The sequence below is a fragment of the Bison bison genome, unplaced genomic scaffold (assembly GCF_000754665.1).
Source record: "Bison bison bison isolate TAMUID 2011002044 unplaced genomic scaffold, Bison_UMD1.0 scf7180017864259, whole genome shotgun sequence".
NCBI lineage: Eukaryota > Metazoa > Chordata > Mammalia > Artiodactyla > Bovidae > Bison > Bison bison.
In genome coordinates, this window is record NW_011494831.1 from 4,772,949 (window position 1) to 4,796,594 (window position 23,646).

A 23,646-nucleotide genomic window follows, 5' to 3' on the forward strand; every position below is an offset into this window, starting at 1 on the left:
CAAGAAGTAAGCGTCTTTTAGTTTCATGACTGCAGTCACCATCTTTAGTGATTTTGGAGCCCCAAAAAATAAAGTCTGACAGGTTTCCACTGTTTCCCCATCTATTTCCCATGAAGTGATGGGACCGGATGCCATGATCTTTGTTTTCTGAATGTTGAGCTTTAAGCTAACTTTTTCACTCTCCACTTTCACTTTCATCAAGAGGCTTTTTAGTTCCTCTTCACTTTCTGCCGTAAGGGTGGTGTCATCTGCATATCTGAGGTTATTGACATTTCTCCCAGCAATCTTGATTCCAGCTTGTGCTTCTTCCAGCCCAGTGTTTCTCATGATGTACTCTGCATATAAGTTAAATAAGCAGGGTGACAATATACAGCCTTGATGTACTCCTTTTCCTATTTGGAACCAGTCTGTTGTTCCATGTCCAGTTCTAACTGTTGCTTCCTGACCTGCATACAAATTTCTCAAGAGGCAGATCAGGTGGTCTGGTATTCCCATCTCTTTCAGAATTTTCCACAGTTTCTTGTGATCCACACAGTCAAAGGCTTTGGCATAGTCAATAAAGCAGAAATAGATGTTTTTCTGGAACTCTCTTGCTTTTTCCATGATCCAGCGGATGTTGGCAATTTGATCTCTGGTTCCTCTGCCTTTTCTAAAACCAGCTTGAACATCAGGAAGTTCACGGTTCACGTATTGCTGAAGCCTGGCTTGGAGAATTTTGAGCATTACTTTACTAGTGTGTGAGATTAGTGCAATTGTGTGGTAGTTTGAGCATTCTTTGGCATTGCCTTTCTTTGGGATTGGAATGAAAACTGACCTTTTCCAGTCCTGTGGCCACTGCTGAGTTTTCCAAATTTGCTGGCATATTGAGTGCAGCACTTTCACAGCATCATCTTTCAGGATTTGAAATAGCTCAACTGGAATTCCATCACCTCCAGTAGCTTTGTTCATAGTGATGCTTTCTAAGTCCCACTTGACTTCACATTCCAGGATGTCTGGCTCTAGGTGAGTGATCACACCATCGTGATTATCTGGGTCGTGAAGATCTTTTTTGTATAGTTCTTCTGTGTATTCTTGCCATCAGTTTGGTTAGTTTTCTGTAATTGTGGTTTCCATTCTGTCTGCCCTCTGATGGATAAGAGGCTTGTGGAAGCTTCCTGATAGGAGGGACTGGCTGTGTGGGAATCTGGTCCTTGCTCTGATGGGAGGGGCCATGCTCAGTAAATCTTTAATCCAGTTTTCTGTTGATGGGTGGGGCTATGTTCCCCCATGTAGCTTGGCTGGAGGCTAAACTATGGTAGGAGTAATGGTGGTAATGGTAAACTCCTTCAAAAGGACTTATGCCAGGACTGTTGTATTCAGTGTAAGAGTCAGAATTAACAAATTGGATGAACACCTAGGCAAAGTACTGAATGAAAAGCACTATGAAACAGTGAGTTAAAACACATTACTATTTGTATAAATTAAAACTAAAATTTGTATAAATTAAAACTACATACATGTAAAACAATCCTTTTGTAAGAATACATACAAACAAAAAGATGTAAAGAAGTCAGGATAATTTAAGGTGGGTGGGGGAGGGAAATTGGGGATGAGAGATTAAAATATTTTTAGAATTACCTAATTTTTTAAAATGGAGTATAATGATCCTGTGAAAATGACAAGGCCTGGTGTTTGGCAGAATAAGCTGTTTGAAAAATTTCTTCTGTGGAAAGTGCTCTGTTGAGATCAGAGTTCAGCAAACTCCTTTGGCTGTATCTGGTCCACCAGTTGTTTTTGTAAATAACATTTTACTAGAATATGGCATCTCTCATTTTTTTATGTGTTCTCTGTGGTTGCTTTTATGGTATAGTGATAGAGGTAAGTCGTTGCATGTATTAAAATGGTCCACAAAGCCTTAGATACTTACTATACCCTTTACAGAAAAGTTTGCCAACCTCTGTTTTAGATTTTCCATCTCTTCTGAAGTCAGGTTTTTTTTTTTTTTTTTTTTTTTTAACTGTTTTACAAACCTTTATTGGAAAGGCTACAGACTTTGTATTGCCACTGCATTTCTTTTGCTTGAAGTGTTGTGGGGGAAGTAACCTTGGATACAAAACTACTACACTGTTGCATCTTGCCCAGGCTGGTTGTGAAAGTTTTTGTACAATGGAGGTAGAGTGGATAGGGCAATAATTTAAACCTCACAGGCCTTGATTAATGTCAAGACCTTTTTTTTTCTTCAGGTTCTAGAAGACCTAGAAATAGACTACAAGTACTACAAATAGGCTCAGGGATGGCATATTTAAAATTTTTAATTTTCAGTTTTCTCCCATTTGTCTTTTACAAACGTATCTACAACTCATCTATTTTTTCCCTAAGTGTGTTCTAAAAATATCTACTCTGGAAATGAAAAGAAGATAATAGAAAATGAAAAAGCAGTACATCCTTTTCATAGTAGTTTTACCTGATTTTTCTCATACCAGCCTAAGAGTCTTACCTTTCTGTAAAAGAATAGTAATCAATGCTTCCCCCAGTCTCAAATATTCAACTTAATGGAGACAAGAGAATCTTTAACTTAACATTTAATGAAAACAGAGCATCTTAACAGGTTAGTTTTGATTTGAACTTGTTAATTTCTGCCCTTTAAAATAATTAATTCCTTCTTCCACTGATAATTTCGTAGTTTTTCCTTGTCTCAAGGTCAGCAATTTTGTAGGATGTGTTTGTCTGCTGTTTTCTCTTGATTAGATTGTGGTTATGCATTTTTGGCAAGAATACCACAGAAACTGTGTCCTCTCGGTTGGGGTTGCCAGACAAAGCAAAGAAAAATGCAGGATACTGGCTATTTTAGAATTTCAGAGAAACAACAAATAGCACTGTGGTGTATATTCCATGCAATGCCTTATCCTCAGTATTTCAGAGGGTACTTGATGTCATTATGTCTTGTTAGTGATGTTAACCTTGAAGTTATGGTAATGGCTAGAATCTCTCCACTGAACGTTAATATTTTTCTCTTTATAATTAATAAACATCATGGGAAAGATAGAGACCATGCAGATATACTATTTTATCTCAAATTTTTGCCCACTTATTTTAGCACCCATTGGTGTATGCCTAAAAAAATTATTGATGTGGTGTTTTAATGGCAATTTTGTATTTCCCTAATTTCTTCTACATTTATTGATTCTTCTGGTATTTCTTTAAGGTAGTATTATCATTTCTCTCCCTATTTAGATTTATCCAATTATTTATTTTGTTCAGTTTGGACTCATAAATATTTCATTCTATGAGTTATAATCCAGTATTATCATTATTAATTGCCCAGATTGTTCCAGATTTTATTTTTTGGAGTTCTTTTTCTTTCAGATTGAGTCTTATGCCCTTTTAACATGCCCATCCTTTCTTAGCACTTCCTTTAGTTCATTTATTCTTTTGTTGTTGCTGTTGTTATAACTTGTTGACTTTTAGTACATTCACAGAGTGGAATATCCATCAACACAATCAATTTTGGGATATTTTCATTACCCCAAAAAGGAACCCTCTACCCTTCTTAGTTATTACTTCCCAAACACACAATCCCCAACTCTTTGTAAGCCATTAATCTACTTACGTCCTGCCTCTATGGATGTGTGTATTCTGGACATTTCATATAAATGGAATTATACAGTATGTGGTCCTTTGTGACTGGCTTCTTTCAGTCATAATGTTTCCAGGGTTTCTTGATGTCCTACAGTTGATATAACAAATTACCATAAACAGAGTGGCTTAAAACAACTGAAACTTCTTCCAGAGTTCTTGACCCTGGGAGTGTGAAATCATGGTGTCAACAGGGCCATGCTGCTTTTGAAAACTCTAGGGGAAGAATCTAAAGTTCCATGCCTCTTTCTGAGCTTCTGGTAGTGGCTGGCAGTCCCTGGCTTGTAACTGGATCACTCCAGCCTCTGCCTCTGGCATCACATGGCTTCTCCCCCTGTGCCTCTCTGTCCCTATGTCTTCATGTGGCCTTCTTATAAGGACACCTGTCATTGGATGTAGGTCCCACTCTAATCCAGTAGGATCTCATTGTAACTCAATTACATCTGCAAAGACCCTATTTCCAAATACAGTTACACTTATAGAGAGCAGGAGTTAGGACTCCAGTGTATCTTTTTTTGAACCCACGCACGGTTCATCCACACTGTAGCATGTATCAGAATTTCATTCCTTTTTATGGTCAAAAATATCACACAGGATGATTATCATATTTATTTGTCCATTCATAAGTTGATGGACATTTAGTTTGTTTCCACTTTTTGCCTACTATGAATAATGCTGCTGTGAGAGGGAGGTGCTCAGCAAGATGTGGACTGGGACCTGTTCGCTAGACCCAGGCAAGTGGGTTCTGAGGGGATGGAGGCAGTAGATGGCAAATGGCGACAGTCCTTTCAAGTCTATGAAGAGCAAAGATGCCTATAAAGGAAGGTTTTAAAGGTGGGAGAAATCTTTGCATGCTTAAATGCTCATATGAAGAATCTAGTGAAGAGGAAGAGGTGGAGGCAACAAGTGAAGAACGAGGTGATCAGTAGTGAAAAGTTCTTAAGAGGGTGCCAAAGTATCTCAGTCTGAAGCAGACTGGATGTTGCAGGAAGAAGAAAGGAGGTGAAGATGGAGACAGAGTACCTCTGTTTACGTCTTCTTGTGTTTAAAGCAGCACAAAGTTAGGAACTTATGATAGAGGTAGGATGGTAAGTGCCTGTTAGATCCGGCAGAAGTCAAGGGTTGTGTCATTGAGGAGCTGCTTGCAGTAAAGGTGGGGTCTGGCTCCCAATTTCCTGATGATGGGAAAGATTGAAGGCAGGAGGAGACAGAAGACAACAGAGGATGAGATGGTTGGATGGCATCACTGGCTCAATGGACATGAGTTTGAGCAAACTCCGGGAGATGGTGAAGGGCAGGGAAGCAAGGTGTGCTGCAGTCCATGGGGCTGCAAAGAGTAAGACACAATTTAGTAACTGGACTGGAACTGGTTCCACATTACAACCTTGGGCTTAGCCATTGGACATGGGGCTGGGGCCAAAAGTCAAGCTTTTCACAGCCCATCACTTTCCCTCCCCATCCCACTTCCCAGTTGGGCTTTGTTTGCTGCTCACACTAAACACAGCTCCAGCCATGGCCTCATTCCAGTTGCTTCAGTGGGCAGAGGGTCCCCTCATCCAGTGACCCCTGGTACCTCTCAGGCCCCAGTTTATACTGATCCCTGTTGGAACTCTTTTACGAGCAACCTTGAACTTGTGACTTGAAGGGCAAGGAAACTCTCCAGGGACTGGTTTCTATTGCTCCTGCCTTCTTGGGGGCATCCAGCTTCCTGTAATCCCAGTGGGGATGACCTTTACACTGGAGCCTTTATGTTGAAGACTGTGCAGTTCAGAGGCAGAGATGATTCCGCACTGGCTTTCTGGTGTTCTGCTCTCTTGCTCCCTTGGCTCTGGTCCTGAGCATCTTCTCTTCTGCAGGGCGACACAAACTTGCCTGATTCCAGAGACTCCTGGATAGGGGAAGTGCGGGGCCGCTCTTCAGTGAGGAACAATCAGCTGAATCTGGCTGGCTCTGCCTGGAAAAGCTTAGCCTACAGTGAGTAGTGGGGCAGGTACCTGCCTTGTGTGGGGACTTCAGGGCTGAGGTCTGCTAGATCCTGGGGGGTTGCTGTCCTTCAGGATGCCGGTGCTGCGCCAAGGCCCTGATGCTCAGGAGCCTCCACCTATTCATTGTAGGCCGCAGAGCCGCCTTGGGCAGTTGGTGCTGTTCCCCGTCCAGCCTGTCCAGCCTGGGGACCTCCTTCTCCTCCTCATATAAGGATTTGGCCAAGCACATTGTGGACCTCTCTATGGCTGATGTGAGGTTTCCTGCAGCAGACTCTGCTCGGTGGGGAGGGAGGAGGAAGAGGGGAGGAACAGGGCAGACGAGGGCTTCTTCAGCAGCTATCTTTACAAAAGGGGCAATTCAGGGAACACTGGCCTGAGGGACTCGTCCAAGGGCCTGCTTTGTACCAACTGTGCCCACTAATCTGGGTGTGGTCACTGTGTCCCCAGGTAATGGCTGCTTGCTCAGATAACCTGAACAACCTCTTCAGCTGCTGGGCAGCAGCCGGCTGGAAGTAAGTTGCTTTGCACAGTGTCTTATTGTTGCAGCCCTGGTGGCCTTGTCTCTTCCTTTGCCTTCTCCACCCTGGCTTCCTTGAGTGCCTCACCTGAACTCTTCTTTTGTGACCCTAGAACTCAGTTTTTACCCCATCCTCTTCTTCCCCACCCTTGGTGTCTCTGCCAGCCATCAGGGTGAGGAGCAGGAGGTGCAGCTGTACTACAAGATGTTCTCTTCTACCCGGCATGGCTTCCTGGGGGCTGGCGTGGTGTCCCAGCCATTGTCTCATGTGTGGGCAGCTGTGAGTGACCCCACCTTGTGGCCCCTGTACCATAAGCCCGTCCAGACAGCGAGGCTGCACCAGCGGGTGACCAACAGCATCAACCTGGGTGAGCCCCGGGAACAGAGGCAGCGCTCTTGGGAGGCTGGGTACTCAGGCTTGGTCTAGTGGGGTGTCAGGCTGTACAATGATGGGGTGTCACAGGGCACCTTCTGACTTTCTGCATCCCTGCCCCTCCAGTGTATCTGGTGTGCAATACCACCGTGTGTGCACTGAAGCAGCCACGGGATTTCTGTTGTGTCTGCGTGGAAGCCAAAGAGGTGCCTGCCTTGCTGGTGGTAAAGATGTGGGAGGAACTTGGGCTGGCATGTTGTGAAAAGCAATCTCTGTGGGCATCCCGTCCTCTGGGTGGGGAGGAGGGCAAATTGGACATGGTGTGTGGCGGTGGGGAGGGCCTCAAAGGCTGGTCTTTCCACGGTACTGCCTGCACTGGAGCCTGTCCCTGGTGGAGCCACATTACACAGGCTGAACTCACACTGCTGTTTCTAGGGGCAACTGTCTATCATGGCAGCTCAGTCTGTGTATGATGCATCCATGCCGAGACCCAGCAGGGAGATGGTCCGAGGGGAGATCCTGCCCAGCGCCTGGATCCTGCAGCCCCTCACTGTGGAAGGGAAGGAGATCACCAGAGTCATCTACTTAGCCCAGGTGATCCACCTCCTGCAGCTGGTCTCACAGCATGCCTTGATTTGACCCCAGCCTCATGGGAGCTTACTGTAAAGCTGTTCAACATCCTTTAGGACCCAGGACCTGTGGCCTGAGGCTGGAGGTTTAAGGGCTTCTTGGGTCACAAACCAGTGGTGAATCAGAGGAAGGAATGAGGCAGAGCTGACCAACCTTCTTCAAAGCTATTTCAGAGCCTGGTGGCCTTCGTCCTCTGGCTGTTCCCAGGGTTCTCAGGACATAAATGAGTCATTATGAGGAAGAGCAGCAGCCTCAGTTCCCTGACTTGGCATTGGGAAATGAAGCTTTTGTCTAGATCTGAACAGCAGCGTACAGGACTGTGCACAGCTCAGTTCCGAGTTTGTCCCATCACCACAGCTACTTATGGCTGAAGTATGCCCCAGTGCGCACCTTTAACTCTTCCCTCTCTGGTTATTTCAGGTAGAACTTGGTGCTCCAGGATTCCCCCCTCAACTTCTAAGCTCCTTCATCAAACAGCAGCCACTGGTTATAGCCAGACTGGCTTCCTTCCTTGGTAGTTAGCATCTCACAGTCAAGATGGCACTCCAGGATGCCCCAGAATTGCTGGGGCAGTTCTTGTTACTCTGTATCCTGATGCAAGAAGAGCCAAGGCTACCTGCTGTGGCCGACTGAATAGATGGCATTCCGCCCCGAAGTTCCAGTGAAACCTGGTCGGCACTTGGTCACAGCTGGCACCTGCGCAGAGCAAGGGCGCTTGAGCTTCTGGCTCTGGCCGTCCAGTGTGAATGAAGCTCAACTCACCTTTTTGGGTTTCTCACTTTTTCCTGTCTCTGGGACCCTATGGCATATAGGCTAGGATCAGGATTGGGTACAGCCAGTAGAGCTGGGAAATGGCAGTGCTCTGACATGGTGCTTACTTAGTTTGGTGCAGCCCTTGGGCTGGTAGAGAAGCTGCCATCGGCCAGCTGAGTGAATCTGCCTCCAGCATTCAGCTCCACTGTGGGATGGAGTGTTAGGAAATACCAAAACAGAAAATGGTTTAAAAAAACATCTACACAAACCAGAACAATGATGTAGAATTGTTTCTCCTCTTTGAATCTTTACAAATTGCTTTATTATTAATTTTTGCCTTGCCCCCACCCCCTTCCTTTCCCTCACAGGAGAGGACATTCGTTTGGGTCTTGGCCCAGTTAGGAGTACTGACCAGTGCTGTGTTATGGAGCCATCACTCCAGAGCTCAGTATAATGAGAAAAACCACTGTAGAAGCTGGCTGGATAGATTTGGGGTCAGGGTGGGACCCCAGATCCCTGAGGAAGACTGGGGATGGGGCTTGGGCATCTCTCATCTCAGAGATGAAAAACTGTCTTTTGAAGATGGGAGGGATGATAGTGGACTTCCTAGAGGAGGTAAGTGATTTGTTAGGAGGAAGCTCAGCTCCATTCCTTACCTCACTCTAAGGCTTGCTTCCAGCCTTCAGGCTCTTGAGCATTCCACGCACTGCTGTAGCCCCTTCTGTTCTAGGGTGGGATGGAGACTGGGTTCAGTTTTCTGACTGAACTTGAGCTTTTATTCTATATGGTTACTTGAAAGTGCTAGGGGTAGGAGAGATTCTTGGCTTCAGTTCTGGTGCCCAGAAACTTTGGTAGAAGAGGGTGACCATATGGGGATTGAGATGATGTGGTAAAAAGGTAAATTTCTGCATAGTCCAGCAGAGATTTATTTTTCTGAAAGTATTTGCAGGATTTTTTTCCCCTCTTACCTCAGATTAAGTTATTTATATATTGTTGAAGGTTTTTTTTAAAAATTGCTTTTAAACTTATTTTTCTGGTTAATATTTTGTTAACACTTGATATATTTAACACCCTATTTATGTACTCCCATATCTTTTCATATGATTAAGACCACTGATTGAAAAGTTCAGAACACTTGCAAATTAAAAGTCCGGTGTGTACTTTTATTCAGTGAAGACTACCCTGGGATAGCCTAAGTGTGTCATTTGAGCTCAGAATTCAGCCTCGATTATGATGGCAGTAACTGCTCATGGCGCAGTTTCAAGCTATATAGTTTACACATATATACTGTTTCCTATGAGCTCAGTACTGCTTTGCATATAAAGAGCAACCAGATAAGTTGCCCAGCTATTGCCAGCTGTAGCCCAAGTACGAACAGGAGAGATGATTCCAGAACAGTCACTGGCACACCCAGCGGTAACCACAGAGCCCTGGAAGGAAGCTCTTTAGCAGGTATGTACCTCTGGAGCTTCTGAGGCAGAGCCAGCAGTGGGAATCTGAACATGTGGGCAGGCAGCCCTGAGGAGACCATATCCCCTGAACTAGAGAAGCCACAAGCCAGGCATGTAAGTCAGCAAATCAAAGAATATTAGCTGACGCTGGTGTTAAGATATTTGGTTCTCAGACTTTATTGTGCGTTAGAATCACGGAAAGGATTTGTGACACCCCAGGCTGGCCCCCACTCAAGTTTCTGATTTAGAGGCCTGGAGGGGCCCACATATTTGTATTTCTAGGAAGTCCCAGGTGATTGTGAAGCTGCTGGTCTGGAGACCACTTTGAAAACCACTGTTGAGATAACTAGTAGAAAGCAGGCATATGGAAAAGAATCTAAATACTAATGAGTTCACTAATTCGTTAGCTGCCTGTCTCTAATTCCTTTCTTATTGCCTGCCTAAAGTAAGCTTTTAAGGTTCACACAGACCAGCGTTGTTTCCTGAATTGGGCCTGTTGCTGTTTAGCTGAGTAGCCTTTAACTCAGCATCTTCCAGGGCTCCAGGCTTTCCTCCCTGCTTGCTTGTCTATCTCACCTCACATGGAGCTGAGTGTCTGAAGTAGCTGCTTACCTTGGGACTCAGCTTCCTGTAGCAGTGCTTTTGTTGAGCCATACCTGATGGGTGCAGAAAGGTAAGACATTTCTTAAAACTTTTTTGGTTCCCAAGTATTTAGAACTTTCAGAATTTCCTATAGTATGTTAGATTCAAAGGACAGATGAAGAAAAAAGGTTCAGATGCAAAAACTTATTGACTTGGATGAGCTGAGGGGAAGGGCAGGTCACAGCCTGACTCAGCAGCAGTGTGACTGGAGTGGTATGTGGTATGGGAGACATCCCATTTTTACCCTTCTGTGCTGACAGGACCTACTGTAACGGCACACAGCAGACCTCTTTAGGCCCAGAGCCTCTTACCTAGGTAGCTTCCTTGGGTTGGAGACCTCTTTGACAGCTGAGAACTTCTCCTCTAAGAAATACACACACATGCACAGACAGATTTTGTGTCACTTCAAGAGGGTTCACTGAGTTCCCTTCTCCTTTCCCTGGCAGAGACTGAATCTCTCTGCACACACTGCCAAAGTAGAAAAACCATGAATTTTACAGGAATGAATTTAATGCACATTATCGAAGTAGTGCTTTCTTAGAATCAGTGCACCATTTATAGATGTAGAATGCTTCTGTTCTGAGTTAACTCAAAACATCCCCAACTCCCGCCGCCCCACAAAAACAAGCATCCCAAGGGCTGGTGAGTAGAAATTTCACACATTCTAAACCTTTAAAGGGAGCTGCACAGAAGTCAATGCTGTTGGCAGTGAGTTAATAAGGGCCCCAGGCTCTCTGGCTTGCAGGTCTCACATACGGGAACATTTAGTCTCTGCTGAGTGGCCAAGCCACTAGGACAGCTCTACCCTGTCAATACCCACCTCCAAGCCCACCTGAGACCTCGCAGCCTTCTATAGGGACGAATAAGGTGAAAATGACAAGAAGCCCTCAGTAAAGAAAACAGTTTATTTTAAAAAAGCTCTAGTGTTCTGCCCGTGCTTGGCCCCTGGATGGAGCTAGAGTCAAAAGTTACTACCTGCACGGGACTGAAGGCAGGCAGGGTGCAAGGTAAAAGGCAGGTTTCTGTCGGGCGAGCCCCACATCTGTTGTACATTTTTAAGGAGATGGCAGTCCAGCTCCTGGTGGTAAGAAAATGTAGACTCCCAAAATTCATGTTAACTTTACTCACAAGTTAAGGAGAAGTCAGTTGCCTTTGTCATGATTTTCCAAACCACAAAGCTTTAAGAGATACTGGGGTAGCAGCAAGTGGGGCTCAAATCTTGTGTCAACAAGTCCCCATGGGTCATTTCACTTAGTATCCAAGTAATAAAGCCAACTCTTCTTCTCCAGGACTGGAATCTCTAGGTTTTTCCACCATAATCCTGAATCCAGTGACCCCCTCCTTCTTCCTCTCGGACTTGGGATGGTCAGCCATCCGTGGGATGCCAGGCAGCCACACTCTTCCTTCATATGTGAGCAGGAAGCCTGATGACAGACCGAGCTACTTTCAAAGCAGAACGGGTCACAGTGGGCACTTGGGGTGGCTCTGGGGCCTCCTCCTGAGGCACAGTCAGGCTGGGGTTCCAGCGCTCTGGTGAGATGCCTAAAGTAGGGACACTTTCCAGCCCTAGCTCTGGGCCAGCACAGTTCCCCGGTTTGGTTGTACCAGTTCACAAGCTCTTAGCTGGGTTTCTGGCACATGGGGCTCAGCTGAAAACAGGTTGAACAATGTTGCTAATTCTTCAGAGAAATCCTGGAATAAGCAGAAAGGTGACTGAAAAAGCAGACACATGATTCTAACACCCTTTTTACTAAAAATCAGTCCCAAATGTGAAGCCCTAGCTAAGCAGTGAGTAGACAACCTAGGTATTTTTTTTCCCCAACTGCCTTGTACATGGAAATGGACTTGTCCTGTTAGTACTCTAGGATGCTCAAGTTGAACAGGGCGAGCCTGTATTGGGAGGCTCAGAACCACTAATGAGTACTTCATATGCACATTATTTCATCTTGAAAAACCCCATAAGGTCTAAGTTATTCCCATTTTATGGATGAAGAAACTACTTTGCCCTAAATCACATTAGGAACTGACTAAGATTAAAATCCAGATTATCCTGATTATAAACACCCACAGTTGGGAACTCCCTAGCAATCCAGTGGTTAGGACTCCGCAGTTTCACTGCCAGGGCCTAGGTTCAGTCCCTGACCCTGCAAGACAAGCAGTGTGGCCAGAAACAACCCCACCATCAGAGGGGTTTGCCAGAGGTATGCCATGCTTTCTATCTATCTGCCATCTTCCCTTCCTCCACGGACACAGTCCTTCATATAACAGCTACTTAAATGTGAAGGAGGTGCCCTAGAGCAGCCATTTCATTTCAGGGTGGGCTTCAAGACATCTGACAATATTCACTGAGCTTTGGAAGATCCTCAGGATGCCAGGCCCTATCACCTGCCCCTCTTTCAGGATAAAAGGGACATGACACCTATTCTCTCCAGATAGAACATGAAGGCTTCTTACCCCTGGCCACTGGGCCTCATAGAGGCTGTCCAGGCAAGCCTTTATCTCCATCCGTTTCATCAGATCTTTCTCTACCAGCTCCCGGAGCAAGAAGAGCAGCAGGTCCCACTGCAATACACATGGAGAAAGAGCTCAGGGGGCTAAGAGGACTGCACAGCGAGCCTGATACAGAGGACAGAGCTGCTGAGGGAGGAGGGGAGATGAGACTGAGGAGTCTCTCTGAGTGTACAGGAGAAAATAAGCACAGCCCCAGAAAAGGGGACTAAACCAGCTAATAACATTTGGGGCAGTGGGTGTAAAAGATGATTACAGAGGCTTCTAAGCCTGCCGGCCAGCCCCCGTCCACCTTCTCTGGCTCACCTCCTTCGGCCGAGTGTCTGCCAGAAGCGCCACGTTTCTTGGCCTTAGTAGCAGCTGTAGGGGAACTGGCACCTGAAAGTCATCCTTCCACAGGGAGAGCAGCATGAGCAGGAGCCTCCGAGCCTGCCCCCTCTCCAGCTGGTGCTGTGCCGGAGGCCCCAGGATGGGAATCTGATCTGCAACTGTGGGAAGAGAGAAAAGCCAAGCTTTAGAAGTGGAGGCAGGGTCATGTGTCCCTGGGAGGAAGAAGAGCAGAAGAAAGCTGTTTTCTAATCTTGCTTGTACCCAACCCAGAGAACTGGGGGATCTGGCAACAGAGGGCTGTGATAAAAAGGAGCCATACCAAGGAGGGACGCTAACTCCACAGAGCACTTTGCCAGATGCTGCTCAGCCGGTGGGCACAGGAACTGTGGGGGAAAAACAGGAGTCCCTGGACATTAGCACCATAATTCAAGCAGCAGCCCTGGGCCAGTGCAGCTCTGATTACCAGTCACCAGACGAGGATACGAAAGAAGAGCATCATGCCATGTCTCACCTGGCGGCACCGCAGCATCTGGCCCAGGTGGCCTAGAAGCTGCTCCAGATACTCGGGGGCAACGCCCTCCTCAGGGTCCCGGGGCCCCACAGCCAAGGAGAGCACGTCCTGGAGAGAGGAAGGGTGGACGCAACATAAGGCTTCAGGCCAGGCCAGGGCCAAGGAGGCCACAGAGAATGTGGCTTGGGATGGGGATCAGCCAGTGGAAAGAGGCAGAAAGAAAAGGAAAACAGGGCTCTGGGGTGAAGTAATGGGCCAAGGTGCCCTTAGACTTGGGACTTGGGCAGGGCAGGGCAGGACAGCACAGCTGGGAGAAGCAACCAAGTGGACAACAGAGGGAACAGATGGAATAGATAAGCCAAGGGACAGTGTGCTGCCAGAGCTCGAGATGCCGTACCAAGCCAGTTCTGAAAGCATTTATGTCCTACCACGTACACGTGGTATTTTCTGTCCCTCATGATTCTCCGTTCATTTTCTCAGGAGAGTCGAGGCCTCAGGACAGAAATCATCTGTGTATTGAAAACTGTAGCTAATGGCTGCTGAGAGTTTCCTTCTCCGTCTTATATACTCTCGAACTTCAGTCAGTCCTTTTTTGTCCCTAGTTTTAAATCTTTGTTACAACACTACTACCCCAACTCTGGGCCAGTTACTAGCTTAGGTCCCTGTCCCAGTCATTCCAGTTCTGCAGCTGAGCATGAAAACAGCCCCAATTTGTGAATGAATGAATGTGGCTATGTGCCAATAAAATTTTATTTACAAAAACAAGCAGCAGGTTGGATTTGGCCCACGAATTGTTCACTGATTCCTGTTCTAGACAGTATAAATTCTTTTTATCAAATGAAGAGCACTGATTATTCTTACTGCCTGTAACCAAACAAGCATCATCTCCCCCAAAGGAGAGTGCTTCTGAAATACTGTCCCAATACTGGGATGACTGTTCCTTAGAACTTTCCTACTGCACTAGATAGCCATTCCCTACTCCACTCCCGATATCATCCATGTACCATGTACTCAGTCAACCATTTTCACATCTACCCTCTTCCCTTTGACCCTTTTGGGTGATTCAAGTATAAAAGTCAGAGAAAAGCAATTACTAAAACTATTCAATTTGGTCCTGCCTAACTCTATTCAGTAACAAAATGGAAACTAGCTGGACAACACAGAAAGCTGCTACACAAATACTGGAGCTGAGGAAGAAAGAAGGGCGACTAGGAAAAGAGCAGGGAGCAGGAGGAGGGGAGCCGAAGGGAGTAGGGAGCTGTGTACTTTTATCTCGGAGATGAGGTGGGAGGGGAGGGGAGCATGGTGCTCACAGGCACGGGAGCAGCCCCTCCGCTCCCCCCGGGCAGCTGGCTCAGGACCCTGGGCGCGAAGCGTGCGACTCACGGCCGCTTTCACCTCCCTTCTGATCAGTGCTGCAAGTCAGAGGGAGGACAGAGAAGGGGTCACCAAAGCAGCCCTGCATAGGCTCACCATGCCAACCCCTGCCCTTCCCTGTTACCAACTGGGCCTGAGTCCTGTCTTCCCCCAAGTGGCCTCCAAATTCCTGCCAGTCCACTTGAAAAACCTGGTCAGTCACTCCCCTTCCCTGGACCTTACCTGTGATGTTGGCTGACAACCATGCACAGGCTTTCTCTGTTGCAAGGCTCACAGCAATGTTCTCTGCACTGCTTAGAACCTGTGACATAGAAGTAGTTTTGAGTCGGGGGCAAGTTAGGACAGTGGTGAATGCCCAAGTCCAGGACTGGCCCGCCTGCCGCCTCATGTGCATGTTGACACACACAGCCCCACAGCACTCCTCCCCCACCACCCCAGCTCACCACCCCCAGGACTACTTCCTACGTACGGCTGCCGGGGTCTCCTCAGGAAGCAGTGCCCTCACGGCACCTGGGCTCTTCTTTTGGCAGAACCTGAAAGGAGACAGAGGTCAGTGATGTCTGGAGACATCAGCTGGGTCCCTGAGGGCACCAATCCACTGAGCTGGGAGAGCTCTGCCACAGGGGAGGGCGTGCTCAGCTCTGTGGGCCCAGCCCAGATGCCAGGAGACTGGACAGCCAACCACATGCCCTTCCAATTCAACTCTAAACTTGGGTCCTTAAACCTCTAAAAACCAAGATAAGAGCCTACAAAGCAGGCAAAAATAGAATGACAAAAGCAGGGTGGGAGAGGACATGGAATAAACAATATAAGAAAAAAAAAGGACAGGAAAGTAAAGGCTAAGAGAAGAGTGGAGATGAGAGGATCCAAATAGACTGGCATCTTACTCCCGCCCCTGGGTCAACGCCTGGGCCCCATGAGGGCACAGCTGGGAACACAAGATCTCCAACAGCTGGGCTGGATCGCCCCCTTCCTGTCCCTGTGTCACCAGCTGCTCTTGAAGAAGCGATTCTGCCTGGCGCACCAGCTCTGCCACCAGCGTGGCCCTGCAGCAGAAACAGCAAGAGGTAGTTGGGAAGGCTGAATTGGAAAGGGGCTGCAAATTCAAGCAAACCAGGTCAGAATAACTTGAAAGAATGTTAGCCATTTCAGCCTCCCCCATCCCACTGGGCCCTTGTCCTCTATTACCCGCTGTCCCCACCCCTCAGCTGACTTTCCTCAGTTTGGCAACAAGGTGTTAAAGGGGGAAAATAAGGAAATGAGCCTGGGACCTGCAACACCTTCATTCCCAACCCCCTCAACTCAGACTCACTTGATATGCTTGACACAGTTAGAACCAATTCTCTCTGCCACAAACTCCACGGTCCTGCGCAGGGAGGGCGGATGGTTGTGGAAAAAGGCTTGGGCCAGCTGTGCCTGTGGGAAGGAGGGAGCAGTGCAGGGAAGGGCTCCCTTTCCCTTACCCATGGGGTGGCCCCTGCTTCCACCCTGCCCCTTACCTGCAGCCCCTGTGTGGTCTGGGGAGGCTGGGCTCCCAGGCCCGTGGTGGTGGTGGGGGTGATTTTCCTGACGAAGCCCCCACTCCGTCCACTGCTGCCCGACACCCATGAAGCGAGCAGTTTGCGGAGCTCTCCTGCATCAGAGAAGCCCAAGTGCTTAGTTCCAAAACTGTCCCACCCACCCAAGCATCCAGACTAGCATTTGTGGAATAGAACGAGGCATCAGGGCCCGCCTAAGCATAGAACAAAGTACGAGGGTGCTGGGCCCATGGGGTGCCTTTTGGGTTCTCATGAAGGGGCAGGCCAAGGACCAAGGACCGGGAAGAGTATGCTCACCAATATAAGGGCAGCAAGTGTAGAGCAGCTGCTGGTCCACCACAGGCATGCTGTCCTGGGGGAGAGAACAGGTCAGTCTGGGGAAGGCAAGTTTCCCTTCCTCCCAGAAATGGGGCGGTCAGGTTAGAGAATTACGTGAGACTTAAGCTTATATTCTGGCTTGTGTTGCTGGGCCTGCCGGCAGGCAGGCTACCTCCTTTACTCTTGTGGTCCCCATGGCTCTGGCTGGACCCCAACACTTACCAAGCCATGCTCTGAGGCTACTGTGTCCACCTCTAAGACATCCAACTGACCCTCTTCCAGAAAGAATAGGTCCTCTGGGACTGTGGGAATCTGGCAAGAGATTAGGGCAGTGCCAGCCAGCACTTTAGGGGTTCATCACACCTCTGACCTCATGGCCCCAGGGTTTAAGACAACCAGGTTCAAAGCCACCTTCCTCTATGGCAACCCCATCCTTCCTCCTCTGGGCCTTTAGCATCTGGCCCCGCTCTCTGTCAGAGTCCTACACTTCCCCTTTGCCCATTTCCAGCCACAGTAGTCATGCCCCCTTTCCCCAACCTGGACCCTCATTCCACCAACCTGGAAAAGCCAGCCTAGGACAGCAAGCAGCAACAGCTTGTTCAGGAAACACATCTCTCCTTCACTTTCCTTTGACAAGATCAACCTCCTAAAAGGTAAATGAGGGTGTGAGTGGAATCTGTGCAATGAAAGAAATGGAATGGAGTTTAAAAAAAAAAGCTATCACTGGGAAGGTGATTCTCAAAAGGAGACCTAAAAGGGACTGCTGTTGTGTAGGCAACCAGGTCTCATCACCTCTCCCAGATCTGTACTCACTCTTAGCTGGGCCACAGTAGGAATAGAAAAGGGCCAAAGTGCAAATAACTGCCCACTGTCTGTCCTTGTGGATCAAGGCCTGGCCTCTCCCCTGAGGGTCAGCTACAGCTATGGAAGTACACAGGAAGCACAAGCTGCTTGGCCCTCTTCAAAAAGCAGCAGCCTCAGCAACATTCTCCCTGCACCCTTTTCTCAAGCCTTGCCCTCTCTTGACTCACCGATGCAGGTGCAGCAGGAGAGTGAAGACGCTGCGGTAATAGTCCAGCATGGGGACAATGTGGTCAGCAAGAGAAAGGAACTCCACCAGCCAGGGCACTGTGAGCACTGCTCGGCGTGCCCGCAGCCCCTGCTGCAGCAGAGCTCGCACATCCAGGACTGGGGGCACCTGGGAGGGCCAGGGTCAGTCAGGGGCTGGGGAAAGCCTTCTAACACCATTGCCGTGCGGCTCCTCCCAGCTCCCTCCTTACCAGCACCCCCATTCACCTGGCTCCTCAGGGACAGAATGGAGTCCTGGAGTTCACGGGTCAGGGGTGGTTCAGGCCCCCGGTATGGCAGGAAAGCAACAAAGCCCAAGAATTTGGCCAGAAGCCTTAGGCTGAGCAGCACCACAGCAAACTGCCTCCGTTCACCCTGCAGGCCATCAAGAAGTAAGAGGTCCTAAGCATTAGGCTTCTAGAACAAAACCACAACTGTTACAGACTTCTTGAAAATACCCTTTCCCCTCTAGAGCAGAGCCTCCCTTCTTCTGCTTTCTAACCTGCCAGTCCACGTCTGACTCCCCGTCCTCATCACTAGGCTCAGGCTGAGGAAGGGCGAGGCTGTTGAGTTCTCGGATCTTCAAACTCAGACTATCCATGAGATGCTGATTAAACTGGAAGCTATGAAGGGAAGGGGGGAAAAAGGTACTGGAAGAGGTGCAGGAAGGATAATAGAGGTGGTGTTCCAGACAGAAAGGCTCAGCAGGGCAGACATAGGAGGTCAAGGAACAAGGAGTTTACCTTCGTAGGTGAGAGAGTGAGAAGGGAAATGGAAGCAGGAAGTGTGGGTTAGAAGGAGGCCGGGCATCCCCCAGTCCCACCCGCTGACATTCCAGGCCAAGGAGAGCAAACTCTTGCCCTTCTGGGAACACAAACCTCTTCAGGCCTCTGCCCCCACTCTCGGCAAGACAGGGGACCTTTACCTGCTGGCACTCAAGATGAAGTCCCTGAAGAAGCCCTGACAGCCTGGGAAGGTAGGGGGTGGGCAGGGGCCCCCACTGCTCTGAGGGGCCACAAGCCGTTCCTGTAGGCGCCGCAACCGCCCCAGCTTGTCAGCTCCAAGCATATTTAACACATCCGGAGCCTCACCCAAGACAGTGCCCCCAGCACCACCAGGACTCTGACACATCTGGGGCAGGGGGAGGAGGAGAGAAATCGATAAACCAGTGAGTTTTTCTGGAAAAGAAGGGCTGAAGAAAATGAGGAAGCAGTGAACAATACGGGATGCCCACCCTATATTGTGTGCCACAGATATATTTTTTGAGGTCTGCATTATATTCTTATTTTTACAGGTGAAGAAACTGAAATTTTAAGATTCAACATCTGCATAGGGTCACAAGAGCTAGGATTTGAAACCAGACCTAACCCTGCGCTCTTTCTGCCACACCACAAAGCAAGGGCAAGAAAGCAGGGAGGGACTGAAGGAGGGCCAGGAGAGCCGGGTGTGTGAGGGGGCCCACGGAGGCAGGAGGTGTAAGGCATGAGAGCGCTCTGGCTCGCAAGCTTCCACCACCACCCAAAGAGCAGAACTCTTGTTCACTCTTCAGCCAAGGACCTGCCTGTTCTCCTGGCCTGTCCCAAAGTGCCAGCCATTCCTTGGCACCTATAATACATACTGTCCACTGGAGACAGATCTCCTGCTGGAGCAGTTACCTGGAGAAGTTGTTTTTGGAAAAGTCGAACAAAATGGCTGTGGCTGCAGGCTGCAGAGAGTTGACCCATCATGGCTCTGAGGAATAAGAGGCAGGGATGGAGTGTGATGGGAGGAAGAAGGGGAGAAAGATCTGAGAGAACAAGCCAATCCTTGAGACTTTCAGCCCTCTACCAGGGGCCTGAGCAGCCTTCTACCAGAGCTGGGTGGCACAAGGATATGGGGAAAGGTAAAGGATACTTTCCTTAGCACCAAGATCCCTCAAGGCTAGAGATACACTTACTGAAACTGTCAGTCGCTCAGTCATGTCCGACTCTTTGCGACCCCATGAGCTGTAGCCTGCCAGGCTCCTCTGTCCATTGGGATTTCCCAGGCAAGAATACTGGAATGGGTTGCCATTTCCTTCTCCAGGGGATCTTCCTGACCCCGAGACAGAATCTGGGTCTCCTGCATTGCAGGCAGGTTCTTTACCATCTGAGCCACCAGGAAGCCCTTAACCTTACACTTAACCAAATATGAAATAAGACCACCCTTCTCATCTTCAGTCTACACTGACTGCCAGTGAGCTTCATGACCAACATGGATGGGAGATCACCAGACAAGAGGACATTCTTTCTGTATCCTAGTTATCCAGCTACGCAAAGTTATCTGTATTGTCAGATTAGATGATGGAGAAAATAGAGGTTGGAAAGGGTCTAAGCCAGTGACGGGCCTAAACTCACGCAACCTGGCATAAGAGTGTTCCACTTTATCAATCATTTGCAATCACAGAGCAAGTATAAACGATTTCTGAGTAGAAGGAGTTGGAGAAACAAATCCCTTTTGCGTAGAGGCAGAGGTGGCAGTAACTAAGAGATTAAGGAAGACAGAAAACAGCTTTGTGCTAGAAGGAGTTCGGGGTGGGGAGAGAAGCCTTTCTCTAATCAGTTACCCCAAAAACCACTAAGTTGCTCACTGCTGGAAGCAAGAAAAAGTGACCAGTGTATGAGCACATACCTGATCCTGCTGCCCAAGCCCTTCTCAAAATCCCAGCCAGGCTCCTCATGGCGATCTTCCCACTCTCGAAGTACCTCGTAAAACACATCCCTGGCAGACACATAAGATGTCTGATCAACTGAAGCACAGTTGGCTTAACTCATTCTCAGGAGTGCCTTCTCTAGCTCAGAACTGAGGACAGGACCATTCACAGCTCCATTCCTTATCCTCTCCAAGGTTCTCTATGTGATAATCCCACAGACCCGACAGCAGCACACCACAGGCTTCACATGCTTCTGTGGGCAGTTAAGGCTGATCTGGCACTCTCATCTGAGAACCCTGTGACCAAAGTCATTGCACCTGCGTGAAAGCTGCTACTGTCAGAGGTGTGAGTCCATGGGCATGAAACAGAATGAGGCTAAGTGGCCCTTAAGATGTTTGCTATGCAGGGCCTGGTGGTGCTAAACTACACCCGTTAGGACCAAACAAACTAGTTTCTATGAAAACAACATAGGCTGCCTGTCCCGGAGAAAATGCTGCTTCATCCCCTCCCCCAAAGTCCCCTTTTCTCATCACCTCTGTTTTTTGAAAGTATGAAAGGCTCGGTCACTGGAGAAGTTAGCACGATTGTCAGTTTCTGGCTGAAAGGAGACAGCTTGAGCAGAAGGTGGCATCACCAGAGAGACCTAAAACAGTGACATTAGGGACTGAAAGCAGAGTTCATGCTCAGAAAACTTCATCCCCATATTCTAGTCCAGAATTTTAGGCCACATGACACTACAGTGGTGTGAGCTGGGCCGCCTGAATTATGAGACTGGGAAGGGTCAGATCCAGGCTAGAAGATGTGTAAGATGGGGTCACTACCTTGGCAACACTGCCCTCATAGGCAGCTCGGAGGCAGCCTTGCAGAGCTGGTGAGAAACACAGTAACCGCTCGTTCTCAGCCAACAGCTTCAATGTCCCTTTGTCCAAGTGGGAAAGAATGCTACAGGGATAAGAGCACACACGACTGAGAATGGGACAGACTGCAAGTAGGCAGCTGGCATCTGCACACCACAGTGTGCTACCTGGAGCACAGAGCAGGCACATAAAGAAAAGTCATGGGCCAAGGATTAAAGATGATAAAGGCAAAGGCAAGGGAAACGAGACCCCACAGAGCAGCTAACGACAGCAAAGCAGAAACAGTAGATAAACCCAAAGGTCAGCTACCAAGACTACTGGGGGCAGTTTGATTCTTTCAAGGGCTTAATTCACAGCTTTGACACGAAACTGAAGGTTACACGTAGGAAAAAGTCTAAGGTCACTACACCTGTGTCAAGCACAAGCATGCTTCCGAAGTAGCCAGAGAATCAAGTGAATAATGCGAATAAGGTTCAAATGCCTCAGCTGGGGAAACTTACTGAAATTGACGTTCCAAAACCTTCACTGCAAAGAAGACACAATCATGGACACTCTGGAACAGAGGGCTTTCCAGGGAATCTAGAAGGACAGTACCAAGCTATTGGTTAAAAACAATTTCATTTCCAGACATCATTTCTCAAAAAGAGGCTTGTTCACCAACCTACAGCTCCTGGAGTTGTTTCAAGGTCACTGTCTTTGGCAGCCACCATCCTCCGGGCAGTAAGGAGCTGAAGGACGAAGAAAAGCTCCAAGAAGAGGTTTGGTACCAGGTTCTCTGGTTAAAAAGGAAACTCCAGGGTATTGAACGCCAGTCAAAACAAAGGCTCAGTTCTACACATCTTATCAATTCTTTTACCCTGTAGTTCTACAAGTGTCTTCATTCCAGGGCTCTGTTCTCACTCACCTGCAATGCATGAAGAGTAGACAAGGGCAACCAGCTCCAGACGGTGGTGGGAAGATACTCTGGCAGGGTCAGCGGGTTCAGCTGTGAGGTGTCCTGTCCGGCTGGGGTGAGGAGATCCTGATTCTAGGGTGGGACAGGCAGGAGTAGGTGACTGCTGCAGCTGCTTAGAGCTACCAGAGAAAGAGAAATGTCATGAGCAGTCAGCATGGCTTCTCCTCCGCAGCCACACTCAGGTTCCTTAGAGACATGTCCACAGCCCAAGAAACAGACCCAGGGTTCCCAGGAAACAAATTAATCACAGGGAGAAGCCCTGCAAATCCCCCCCAAAGGAAGCTGACATCCCCGGGAGCAACAAAGCCATACCGCTCCTTCCTGAGCATCTCCCGCTCCTCTTGCAGACTTCTGCACCCTGAGGGAAGCCCATGGCCCCAAGGGCTAGTGTCTAGGACTGAGGGTTGGGAACTGGGAACACAGCTGATTGGGGGTGAGGTGAAGCAAGTCTTGGGCTTGGACAATGATCGCTCTTCGCTCACTGGAGTTGGGTTGATCCTGCGGGAAGGCTTGGTCCTGTTGAAGAGCAGCCATAGGTTTTCCTAATTCCCATCTTCAAGCATCTCCCCCTCCACCATAACATCTAGCAACCCTTGCAAAATACCCCTCACCCCGTAGATATTTCACCCCCTACTTTCTTGTCATTACCACGCTCTACTACAGAGCACCCAGCCTTAATTTTTTAACTCCCCTAGCACAGCCATATTTTAGAGGGTTCATTCTCACCCTGCAGAGCCGAGGGGAACGGAGCCCACGGGAGGGAACTCCTCCAGGTTGCTGAGGTTTGGCGGATCAGAGCGCGCGAGGCTGGGGCTGCTGGGGCTGCCAGAGCTCCTGGGCCTCCGGCCCCCGGCCCAGGGCAGGCACTCCCCGCTGACCCCCTCCTCCGGGCCCCCGGGGCCGCGGCCTCGCTCGCGGGCCGGCCCCGGGCCCCGCCTCCTGCCCCCACGGCGGGCCGAAGGGGCGTCAGCGGTGGTGGCGCTCGAAGCCTCGATCGGAGGGAAGAGCTGGTTGCGCGCTCCGCGGCCGCCCCGCGGCGGCCCCCCGGATCTCCCTGGCAAGCCTGTCGAGGAGCCCGGGGCCTTGGCGGGGGTTGGAGGGCCCTGCGGGAGGACGCGGCTGCTCTGTTCCCTCAGGAAGTTCAGCAGGAATGGCACGAATTCCTTCCGCAGTGGCCGAAGTGAGCTCAGCGCCGCCGCCTCCCTGGGGTCATCCTGAGGAAGAAGTGGCGAGGGGCGACAGTCAGTCAGCTGCCGGCGCAGGGCCGCGGGCAGCCGGGGCCGCGGGGCGCGCTGAGGCTGGCGGGCGGCCGGGGCAGCGGCCCCTAGTTGGAGCGCACTCGGCCCCGGCTGACAGCTAGGCACTCTAGAGGAATGGGACGGGAGGAGCGGTATGTCCCGCGGGAAGCAGCTTCAGGCCAGGCTGGGGGCGTGTCGGCGCTGTTCCCTCCGAACTCTGGGCGCTGCGCGCGATCCACCGCACAGCGGCTGCGACCGACAGCTCCTCTCGCAGCAGCGACTCCAAAACGGCCGCCATCCCGGTCAGGG

The 23,646-nt window shown here is 49.2% G+C and overlaps 2 protein-coding genes across 6 annotated transcripts in view; one reads left to right on the plus strand and one right to left on the minus strand.

Annotated features, from left to right (window-relative positions):
* Positions 1 to 9,021, plus strand: part of STARD9 (StAR-related lipid transfer (START) domain containing 9) — a 122,063-nt gene extending 113,042 nt beyond the window's left edge. The window contains exons 29-35 of the mRNA XM_010848060.1: positions 5,472 to 5,589; positions 5,730 to 5,851; positions 6,048 to 6,112; positions 6,283 to 6,485; positions 6,617 to 6,696; positions 6,926 to 7,084; positions 7,541 to 9,021. Coding sequence (XP_010846362.1) covers positions 5,472 to 5,589; positions 5,730 to 5,851; positions 6,048 to 6,112; positions 6,283 to 6,485; positions 6,617 to 6,696; positions 6,926 to 7,084; positions 7,541 to 7,642 — 849 coding nt within the window. The 3' untranslated portion in view covers positions 7,643 to 9,021. The remainder of the gene's footprint in view (positions 1 to 5,471; positions 5,590 to 5,729; positions 5,852 to 6,047; positions 6,113 to 6,282; positions 6,486 to 6,616; positions 6,697 to 6,925; positions 7,085 to 7,540) is intronic.
* Positions 9,022 to 9,386: 365 nt separating this feature from the next.
* On the minus strand, positions 9,387 to 23,640 carry CDAN1 (codanin 1). 5 transcript variants are annotated; one of them, XM_010848030.1, is made up of 28 exons: positions 23,546 to 23,640; positions 22,826 to 23,313; positions 22,412 to 22,615; positions 22,049 to 22,218; positions 21,806 to 21,919; positions 21,645 to 21,723; positions 21,109 to 21,229; positions 20,821 to 20,930; positions 20,266 to 20,355; positions 19,272 to 19,347; positions 18,542 to 18,747; positions 18,119 to 18,239; positions 17,845 to 17,991; positions 17,580 to 17,746; positions 17,107 to 17,194; positions 16,771 to 16,860; positions 16,528 to 16,582; positions 16,192 to 16,325; positions 16,005 to 16,108; positions 15,580 to 15,738; positions 15,162 to 15,225; positions 14,915 to 14,993; positions 14,582 to 14,730; positions 13,316 to 13,423; positions 13,124 to 13,187; positions 12,781 to 12,962; positions 12,421 to 12,528; positions 9,387 to 11,658 (listed from the first exon to the last, which is right to left on the minus strand). In XM_010848030.1, exons 1-28 carry the CDS (start codon positions 23,633 to 23,635, stop codon positions 11,533 to 11,535), a joined length of 3,693 nt encoding a protein of 1,230 aa, XP_010846332.1. In that variant the 5' UTR covers positions 23,636 to 23,640; the 3' UTR covers positions 9,387 to 11,532. The 5 variants fall into 5 exon arrangements, with proteins under 5 accessions (XP_010846332.1, XP_010846331.1, XP_010846335.1 ...); XM_010848029.1 differs by having other exon boundaries at positions 9,387 to 12,528; XM_010848033.1 differs by lacking the exons at positions 22,826 to 23,313; positions 23,546 to 23,640 and having other exon boundaries at positions 9,387 to 12,528; positions 22,049 to 22,171; positions 22,412 to 22,805.
* Positions 23,641 to 23,646: the final 6 nt, after the last annotated feature.

What these genes read in the sequence shown, in the direction of transcription:
- CDAN1 (XM_010848029.1), bottom strand. Translation starts at nt 23,635, where the DNA reads ATGGCGGCCGTTTTGGAGTCGCTGCTGCGAGAGGAGCTGTCGGTCGCA. An exon ending in TTCATCTTGAGTGCCAGCAG is followed by an intron (nt 18,240 to 18,541) that starts GTAAAGGTCCCC and finishes TTCCCTTCATAG; the next exon opens with CTTCCAGTTTAATCAGCATC. An exon ending in AGATGCTGCGGTGCCGCCAG is followed by an intron (nt 13,188 to 13,315) that starts GTGAGACATGGC and finishes TTTCCCCCACAG; the next exon opens with TTCCTGTGCCCACCGGCTGA.